General features: G+C 57.7%; 1 protein-coding gene across 4 annotated transcripts; it reads left to right on the top strand.

Moving 5' to 3' along the window:
- The first annotated feature begins 109 nt into the window (after positions 1-109).
- Positions 110-9,212, top strand: LOC105479513 (zinc finger and BTB domain containing 48). 4 transcript variants are annotated; one of them, XM_011737506.3, is made up of 11 exons: positions 110-259; positions 666-1,424; positions 2,234-2,475; positions 5,861-5,972; positions 6,520-6,729; positions 7,134-7,220; positions 7,378-7,532; positions 7,956-8,092; positions 8,180-8,344; positions 8,699-8,787; positions 8,859-9,212. In XM_011737506.3, the coding sequence occupies exons 2-11, from the start codon at positions 735-737 to the stop codon at positions 9,153-9,155; spliced, it is 2,184 nt and encodes a 727-aa protein (XP_011735808.2). In that variant the 5' UTR covers positions 110-259; positions 666-734; the 3' UTR covers positions 9,156-9,212. The 4 variants fall into 4 exon arrangements, 3 of the variants coding, with proteins under 3 accessions (XP_011735808.2, XP_011735818.2, XP_011735812.2); XM_011737516.2 differs by having other exon boundaries at positions 117-259; positions 6,637-6,729; XM_011737510.2 differs by having other exon boundaries at positions 133-259; positions 6,541-6,729.
- The last annotated feature ends 538 nt before the right edge of the window (positions 9,213-9,750 follow it).

The following is a 9,750-nucleotide window of genomic DNA, read 5'->3' as shown; positions in this document are numbered from 1 at the left end:
CAAAAGAACAGGGCGTGGCCTCATCCCCTCATCCCATTGGCCGTTCTCTGCGGGGCCCCGCCCTCGGGTGCCGGAGCTAGAAGATCTACGCTTCCGAGGCGCCCCTCCTGGCCGGCACGCTCTGACGTCACGTCCGGCGCGGAGACGGCTGCGTCTCCGCACGGTCGGCGGGGCACGCATAGCCGGGCAGTTGGTTCGTGGGCTGTGGAGGCGACGGAGCCGGGGGCTGGTGGGGCCGGCTCAGGGAGGACCTGCCTGGGTGAGGAGGGCACGAGGTGAGGGAGGGAGGGGCTGCGGGCCGCCGTGGCTGCCTTCCGCTCGGCCGCTCGGGACCTGTGGGCGCGGCGTGGGCTCCGCTCACCTGTCCGCGGCCGCCGTCCTCCCCAGTCCAGGATCCTCTCACTGTGCCAGGCCAGTCAGTTCGCGCTCATCCCGTGCCTTCTTTCCCCAAACTTGGATTTTTCCCACCAGGCCCTTCTTCATGACCCTGACCCCCCCATCAGCATCCCCCCTGGCCAATCCAATATGGCCCCCGGTCCCCGGGAGGCTGTCAAGTGTATTCCTGCCCTCCGCGTGCACCCCTCACCTTGACCCAAGCCCTCGTGCTGATAAATGTGATTATTTGAGTGGAGGCCAACTTCCCCTTTCTCTCTCTTCGACTCCAGGGGCTTTCTCTTGCATACGCTCGCTTGGGCTGGCCAGGGTGTCACTTCTGCCTCCCTGCCCTCCAGACCATGGACGGCTCCTTCGTCCAGCACAGTGTGAGGGTTCTGCAGGAGCTCAACAAGCAGCGGGAGAAGGGCCAGTACTGCGACGCCACTCTGGACGTTGGGGGCCTGGTGTTTAAGGCGCACTGGAGTGTCCTTGCCTGCTGCAGCCACTTCTTCCAGAGCCTCTACGGGGATGGCTCAGGAGGTAGTGTCGTCCTCCCTGCTGGCTTCGCTGAGATCTTTGGCCTCTTGTTGGACTTTTTCTACACTGGTCACCTCGCTCTCACCTCAGGGAACCGGGATCAGGTGCTCCTGGCAGCCAGGGAGTTGCGAGTGCCAGAGGCCGTAGAGCTGTGCCAGAGCTTCAAGCCCAAAACTTCAGTGGGACAGGCAGCAGGTGGCCAGAGTGGGCTGGGGCCCCCTGCCTCCCAGAATGTGAACAGCCTCCTCAAGGAGCCGGCAGGCTTGCAAGAAGAGGAAGTTTCGAGGACTCTGGGTCTAGTCCCCAGAGATCAGGAGCCCAGAGGCAGTCATAGTCCTCAGAGGCCCCAGCTCCATTCCCCAGCTCAGAGAGAGAGTCCCTCCTCCCTCTGTGGGAAACTCAAGCAGGCCTTGAAGCCTTGTTCCCCCGAGGACAAGGAACCTGAGGACTGCAAAGTGCCTCCAAGGCCCTTCGAGGCTGAAGGTGGCCAGCTGCAGGGCGGGAGTAATGAGGTACTGTGCCCAGGGTGCTGGGACTGGGGAGACAAATGGAGGGAATAGACACTTTTTTTGGTATAATAGGGACCCTGGGCTGGGTGTGATGGCTCATTCACGTGAGTGGTTCAAGTGGAGGACGACAGGGATGGACGAAGTCTATTTGTAATCCTAGCACTTTGGGAGGCCAGGGTGGGTGTGGATCACTTGAGCTTGGGAGTTCGAGACCAGCCTGGGCAACATGGCGAGGCCTCATCTGTACAAAGAAAATACAAAAATTAGCCGAGTGTGGTGGCACACACCTGTAATCTTAGCTACTTGGGAGGGTGAGGTGGGAGGATCACTTGAGCCCAGGAAGTGGAGGTTGCAATGAGCTGAGATGGTGCCACTACGCTGTAGCCTAGGCGACAGAGCAAGACCCTGTCTCAAAAAAAAAAAAAAAAAAAAGTGGACCTTAAGACAATCTCTGTTAATGTGGGTTTGGAACGGGCTTTCTCCAAACAAAGGAAGCTGGTGATCTCAGGCTGACCTTTCTGCAAGCCCCAGCTATTCATGGTTGCCACCTTCCTGAGAGGAGTGGGCAGCATCAGGGTTACAGGTGTTTCCCCAGGATAGTGTTTCCATCCGAGCTTCCAGTTCCCCACAAACACAGTCACTTTCCTCTGAATCCAAGACTCAGATGCTCTGCCTTGGGACCCTGAAGGAACAGTGTCTGATGAAGGGACTTGTCAGGGTTGGGGCTTGGGATGGAACTGGAGCTGGGTCCCTACAACTCCTGCTGATTCATTTGGTGACCCCACCCCCTCCTGCTGCCTATTGTGCTCTAGTGGGAAGTGGTGGTTCAAGTGGAGGACGACGGGGATGGTGATTACATGTCTGAGCCTGAGGCTGTGCTGACCAGGAGGAAGTCAAATGTAATCCGAAAGGCCTGTGCAGCTGAGCCAGCCCTGAGTGCGGGCTCCCTAGCAGCTGAGCCTGCTGAGAACAGAAAAGGTACAGCGGTGCCGGTCGAATGCCCCACATGTCATAAAAAGTTCCTCAGCAAATATTATCTAAAAGTCCACAACAGGTAAACTTTCTGTTTTTCTATTTTCCTGTCTGCCATTCCCGCGTTGGGGGAGGGGTCTTGCACGTCCCACTTCTGGGTGAGGTAGGGGCTGGGGGATCCATCTCAGACCCACATAGTGCCTGGCCTTGGCACACCTCTGGCAATCAGGAAGTGAGAGTCTGCTTTGGGTTAGATTCTTTTTCCTCACTGTCCTGTGAGTACTGTGGTTGGAGATGGGTTTGTGGACATCTTGTCAACAGGTTCCACCCACTGTGGACCTTGACCTTCAGCTGGCCTCTGCGGACAGAATGAGAAACCTGTGGCCCGTGTGCTAGAGCTGAGGCCCAACCTTAGGTGTTTCTGAAGCCCGGCAGTGTGGGCTTGAAGCCTGGCAGTGTGGGCTTTGGGCCACAATGCTGAGCCTTGGGTCAGTGCTACCTGTGTTTCCAGGGAAGTGTTCACTCTGGGGTGTCAGTGGAGTATTAAAGTCCAGTTGTCTAAATCTTCAGTGTCCAGTAAAGTAACCAGGAACTCCAGGGGCTATTAAAATTTTTATTTTTACATTTAGTGGAGACAAGGTTTTGCTATGTTGCCCAGGCTGGTCTCAGACTCCTGGGCTCAAGCAATCCACCCACCCTGGCCTCCCAAAGTGCTAGAATTATAGGTTTGAGCCACCATGCCCAGCCCCCAGGGGCTATTTTATGTTTTTGAGTTGGAGTCTTGCTCTGTCACCAGGTTAGAGTGCAGTGGTACGATCTCAGCTCACTGCAACGTCTGCCTTCTGGGTTCAAGCGATTCCTCTGCCTCAGCCTCCAAAGTAGCTGGGATTACAGGCATGCGCCACCACACCCGGCTAATTTTTTGTATTTTAGTGGAGACGAGGTTTCACCATGTTGGCCAAGATGGTCTTGATCTCCTGACCTTTCGATCTGCCCGCCTCGGCCTCCCAAAGTGTTGGGATTACAGGTGTGAGCCACCATGCTCGGCGTATGTTATTTTTTATTTTATTTTATTTTACTTTATTTTTTTTTGAGACGGAGTCTCACTCTGTTGCCCAGGCTGGAGTGCAGTGGCATGATATCAGCTCACTGCAACCTCCACCTCCCAGGTTCAAGCGATTCTTCTGCCTCAGCCTCCCGAGTAGCTAGGATTACAGGTGCCCGCCACCACGCCCAGCTAATTTTTGTATTTTTAGTAGAGATGAGGTTTCACCATCTTGACCAGGCTGGTATTAAACTTCTGACCTCGTGATCCACCTGCCTTGGCCTCCCAAAGTGCTGGGACTCACGGAGTCTCTCCTCTCCACTCACCCAGGCTGGAGTGCAGTGGCTCCATCTCTGCTCACTACAACCTCTGCCTCCCAGGTTCAAGCAATTTTCCTTTCTCAGCTTCCTGAGAAGCTGGGATTACAGGCGTGTGCCACCACACCCGGCTAATTTTGTTTGTATTTTTAGCAGAGACGGGGTTTCAGCATGGTGGTCAGGCTGGTCTTGAACTCCTGACCTCGTGATCCGCCTGCCTCAGCCTCCCAAAGTGCTGGGATTACAGGTGTGAGCCACTGCGCCCGGCCATTTTTTTGCTTTTTAGTAGAGACGGGTTTCACCATATTGGCCAGGCTGATCTCAACCTCCTGACCTTGCGATCCACCTGCCTCGGCCTCCCAAAAGTGCTGGGATTACAGGTGTGAGCCACTGTGCCCAGCCCCCAGGGGCTATTTTAACTTAGAATTTTAAATTAAATAAAAATTCAGTTTCTCAGATATGTTAGCCAAATCTGAAGTGGTGAGGAACCACGTGGCTCCTGGTGGCTGAATCGGGCAGTGCTGACATAGCACATTTCCATCATCTTGGAGAGGCCCCTTGGGCAGCACTGCTCTGGAGTCCCTTCAAGCCCTGTGGGAATGGTGGCCCAGTGACATGCCTTCCAATCCTGGCACTCCCAGCCAAGACATCACTAGTCTGTCATGGTGTGTTTTTTTGCCAAGCCAGGTAGGGCGGCACACTAGTAATCACCTGGAATGGGAGCAGGGGAAATCTATTTGCTGTCCCTGTGCACCGTGTTTGGGGCAGCTGCTGCCAGTGGAATGCTGGGATGACTCCAGTGTCGGGGGGTCCTGGGGCAGCCTGTGTGCTGCTGGATGCTCGCTCTCAAGTGCCTTGCCGGGGTAAGACTGGGGTGGTTTCCATCCCTTCCTTGGGCTTCAGCTTGCTGGGCTGGCCCTGAGAACTGGGAGGGGATGGCTTCATGAAGTCATTTTGATGGGGGATGAAGATAGTTGCTGTGGAGGAACAGGATGAGAGAGATGCTTGGCCTCTGGCAGGTGGGAGGGGCTGTTGCAGGCTGCACAGGGACTCCGAGGTCGAGTTCATTTAGTTCATTCAACAGTCTACCAGGTGGCCAGCAAGGCTGTGTGGGTGCTTGGGATGCATTTAAGGGAACTAAATAAAGGTCCTTATGCAGCCGACCTGCTTGCCGGGCAATGCAGGTAACAGATAAGTCCATCTGTCTGCAGTAGATGGTGAGGAAGTGCTGCGGAAAAAAAAAAGCAGAGGTGGGCCAAGGGGTTGGCGAGTTGTGGGTTGGGTTCGATTGTGATTTTAAGTAGCCAGGGTCTCGGGAGTCTTACTCAGAAGGTGAGATTTAAGCAGAGACTCAAAGGAGGCAAAGAAGTTGACCAAGTGGGTGACTGGGGAGCATCTGGGTAGAGGGAAGAGCCAGGGCGCCGGGGTAGGAGGATCCTGGGGGCGTGACAGGCAGCAAGGAGGCACATGCCTGACCCAGGTGGCCAGATGACACCCTGGGAGAGAAGCAGGCAAGGGGAGGGCTGCCTCTGCCCTGAGGGGCCTCCCGGGCCTTTGTCTGAATGGGGAGCACTGGGGATATGTGAGCCAAGAGGTGCTGAGGTCTCACTTAAACTAAAGGGTCTTTCTGGCTCATGAACTGAAACCTGTGGGGGAGGCAGTCACAGAGCCGAGAGAGCAGATAGGCAGCTCCCCTGGCTACCCGGGAGAAGCTGTTGCCAGGCTAGGTGGGGCAGTGGAGTCAGATGAGGATCTGGCCTTGGGTTTGAAGCTCTTGGAAGCCTTGAGTTGCTTCTCTAGTAGTCAGGACCCAAGATCTGCCTCTGTCTTCAGACAGAATGCGGCCAACTGGGCCTCCCCATAGGCCTCTGTGCTGGTCAGATCATGGCAGCCTCTTAGGACCTTTGTGAGCTTCTTGCCACGGCACTCTCCCTTGCGGAGAGTCTCCATGCTGGGAGAGGCTTCTGGGCTTGTCCCTGCACCTTAACCAGCTGGTGTCACCTCAGAACACTTGTTCCCCTTAAAAGGGACCCAGAAAGGGCCCTGGGTGAGGGAGAGATGGGAAACCCTCTCAGCCACCCCACCCCTGTGGCTTCTCCTGGCAGGAAACATACTGGGGAGAAACCCTTTGAGTGTCCCAAGTGTGGGAAGTGTTACTTTCGGAAGGAGAACCTCCTGGAGCATGAAGCCCGGAATTGCATGAACCGCTCGGAACAGGTACTTGGGAGCTGGCCCAGGTACTTGTGGGCAGGGCACGCTGGCCTGTCTTCGTGCCATCCGGGAAGGGCCCCAGGAGACTGAGAGGGGTACAGGGGTACTGTAAACTCAGGAAAGCTGTAGGGTCCTTGGATGTCATCAGGTCCATACCCTGGTATAGGTGGGGACACAGGTCCTGAGGGCGGAAGGGACAGGCATAGGAGGGACTCTGTGGGAGGCATTTGGGGTTGGCCTTTCTAGGCCCCTTGCCCACTTCCACCTTGGGCTTTGGAGAAGGGGAGCCTCTACAGGGAATGGCAGCTGGGAAAGGCCCCCTGGCCACCCCCAGCAACCCCACTGCTGGCTTCTGTGTCAGGGCCCGCTGAAACCCAGACCCACTCTTTCTAGAGGCCTGTCAGCAGCCACTGGGGCCAGGGACTGTGGGTGAGGCCACTCGGACCCTGCCCCCAGTCTGTCTGAGCCTGAGAAGGGCCTGGTATGCGGTGGGCTTGCAGCACTCAGTGACGGTCAGGCCAGGCAGGTTACCTGTTGCCCTCTCCCACCCTAGCATCCCCCCCTGCCCAGGCAGACTCTTCCCAGCAGCAAGCGGAAGCCCGGGCAGAGGCTGCTGTCACAGGCAGAGGCCCCCGCTGATGCCGGCCCTGCTTGCCCCTCACACTGCCAGGTCTTCACGTGCTCCGTGTGCCAGGAGACATTCCGCCGGAGGATGGAGCTGCGGGTGCACATGGTGTCTCACACAGGGGAGATGCCCTACAAGGTCAGGCTTGGCCTGTCTCTAGGGCCAGGGGTGGGTAGCCCCAGGATCCCTCCTGCTGAGCCCTTTACGTGGGGGTGCTATCAGGCACCTCCCTCACAGTAGCTGTCAAGGAGCCTGCCTTCCCTGCCTGTCCAGTGCCCCCTTATCTGGGCAGGATTGCTGGCTGCAGCCTCACCTCCAGGGTCCTTATTAGGCCCTCGTTTCTTTCCATGGAGGACAGGCTTAGCATCCTCTGGGCAGCTGAGCCCTGAGGGCCCTCCCTTGCGCCATCCTTCACACCAGATCAGGGTCCTCCCAGTATCATCTCACTGGGGCCTCCTGTTCCCGCCCTACAGCCCAAGGGTGGGTGGCAGGGTTTCATGGGTGCAGGCTGCCCTGGAGGTGACTGTGGGCCTCTTTTTCAGTGTTCCTCCTGCTCCCAGCAGTTCATGCAGAAGAAGGACTTGCAGAGCCACATGATCAAGCTGCATGGAGCCCCAAAGCCCCATGCAGTAAGTGACAGGCAGCGCTGGGCATGTTTTGATGCTGGCATGAGCAAGAGTGAGCTGTGCCCAGAGGGGGGAGGGGGCTTGTGGGTCTCTCAGGCAGCCCTTCCCTATTCTCACCCTGGCCCTGGTCCCTCCCTCTGCCTGCCTGGTCTGCCTGCAGTGCCCCACCTGTGCCAAGTGCTTCCTGTCTCGGACAGAGCTGCAGCTGCATGAAGCTTTCAAGCACCGTGGTGAAAAGCTGTTTGTGTGTGAGGAGTGTGGGCACCGGGCCTCGAGCCGGAATGGCCTGCAGATGCACATCAAGGCCAAGCACAGGTGTGTGTCGCCTGTTCACTCCTGGGGCCCAGTCCTGCTGCCAGCCCAGGCTTGCACCGGCAGGGAAGACAGTTTGCTGACTTTTACACAGATGAGTGTGCCTTCAGCCTCCACCCTGAATCTAGTGCCTACAGCCTCTCTGGGGTAGTGGGACCCGAAGGGCAAGCAGCTCTGCCAGGCAGAGAGGCTGGGGGCACTTGTTTGAGGCTCAGACAAGCCTCTGTGTCCCCGGGGCAGATTCTGAGCTTCCTTAGTTTCTTGTGATTCCCTGCTCCCAGATTGTCCTGCTCTGGGGTGGAGGTGGTGCCCCTTTCCTAGCACTGCCCAAGCCCTCTTTCCACCAGCCATGCTCCTAGCTGTAGCAGAGCGAAGGGGGTCACTTCCCTTGGTGATGGCCTCTGCCCTATGTCCCCACCCTAACAGGAATGAGAGGCCACATGTGTGTGAGTTCTGCAGCCACGCCTTCACCCAAAAGGCCAATCTCAACATGCACCTGCGCACACACACGGGCGAGAAGCCCTTCCAGTGCCACCTCTGTGGCAAGACCTTCCGAACCCAAGGTGAGGTACGCCCCGCTCCTCCCCTCCCCATCCCCATCCCCATCCCGAAGCAAGCCCCCAGGCTGAGCTCTTGCCTTGTGCCTGCAGCCAGCCTGGACAAGCACAACCGCACTCACACCGGGGAAAGGCCCTTCAGTTGCGAGTTCTGTGAACAGCGCTTCACTGAGAAGGGGCCCCTCCTGAGGCACGTGGCCAGCCGCCATCAGGAGGGCCGGCCCCACTTCTGCCAGATCTGCGGCAAGACCTTCAAAGGTACCTGGGCGACCCTGGGAGAGCCTTTTCCTGCTCATCTGAGTTGGAGGGTCTCTGAGGAGGAAACGCTCCTTTCTTGCCAGTGAACCTCTCTTGTGCCCCACACAGTAGTGTTGAGAGTGGACCTGCTTCGAAGGCAGGGGTGTCCTGTGCAGTAGTGACCCTGGGTGGCACTAGAGAGCCTGGCAGGGCCTGTGCGGCACTTTTAAACCACTGGCCCCACGTACTGCAGAAAGAACCCCATGCCCATGGCTTGGTCCCCTCCCTTGCTGCCTGTCCCGACCTCCTGCTGGGCTTCCTTGAGGGTCCCGGGGCTCCTGCACGATTCCCTCCGTGTTCTTCTCCCTCCCGCAGCCGTGGAGCAACTGCGTGTGCATGTCAGACGACATAAGGGGGTGAGGAAGTTTGAGTGCACCGAGTGCGGCTACAAGTTTACGCGGCAGGTAGGCCAGGCCCTAGGCCCCTTCCCCTCCCCCAGGATCCCCCGAAGTCCTGAGCTCACCTTCCCCGCCAGGCCCACCTGCGGAGGCACATGGAAATCCACGACCGGGTGGAGAACTACAACCCGCGGCAGCGCAAGCTCCGCAACCTGATCATCGAGGACGAGAAGATGATGGTGGTGGCGCTGCAGCCGCCTGCGGAGCTGGAGGTGGGCTCGGCGGAGGTCATTGTGGAATCCCTGGCCCAGGGCGGCCTGGCCTCCCAGCTCCCAGGCCAGAGACTGTGTGCAGAGGAGAGCTTCACCAGCCCAGGTGTCCTGGAGCCCTCCCTCATCATCACAGCTGCTGTCCCCGAGGACTGTGACACATAGCCCACTTTGGCCACTAGAGCCCACTTGGCCCCACCCAATAAACCGTGTGGCTTTGGACTTGCGTATTTCAGCCTGACAGTCTCTTCTCCAGTGTCCTGGAGTCGGGGAGGTGCTGCCTTCCCACCCATGCCCTCAGGACAGAGTGGTGTCCTGCCCGGTCCTGTGTGGGCCTCAGCTCAGCTGGCAGCTTTCCCTCCTGTCAGGAAACCTCAGCTGAGTGAGGCTTGGATGGGGTTCCTTTGGGGACCAAACCTCTGGCCTTGGCTGCTCTCCACATCTGTATTATGTTCCTTGTTATTGTAAGATTTTACAGTGGGGTCCAGATAGAGCTCTAGTATTCCTAATTTAGAGCTGAGGTGATGCCAGCTTCTGGGGATAGAATTCATTACTAAGGGCCGGGCGCGGTGGCTCAAGCCTGTAATCCCAGCACTTTGGGAGGCCGAGACGGGCGGATCACGAGGTCAGGAGATCGAGACCATCCTGGCTAACACGGTGAAACCCCGTTTCTACTAAAAAGTACAAAAAAACTAGCCAGGCATGGTGGCGGGCGCCTGTAGTCCCAGCTACTCGGGAGGCTGAGGCAGGAGAATGGCGT

The sequence above is a fragment of the Macaca nemestrina genome, chromosome 1, assembly GCF_043159975.1.
Source record: "Macaca nemestrina isolate mMacNem1 chromosome 1, mMacNem.hap1, whole genome shotgun sequence".
Classification (NCBI taxonomy): Eukaryota; Metazoa; Chordata; class Mammalia; order Primates; family Cercopithecidae; genus Macaca; species Macaca nemestrina.
The sequence above is the reverse complement of the archived record's forward strand: the minus strand, read 5'-3'. Positions and strand labels throughout refer to the sequence as shown.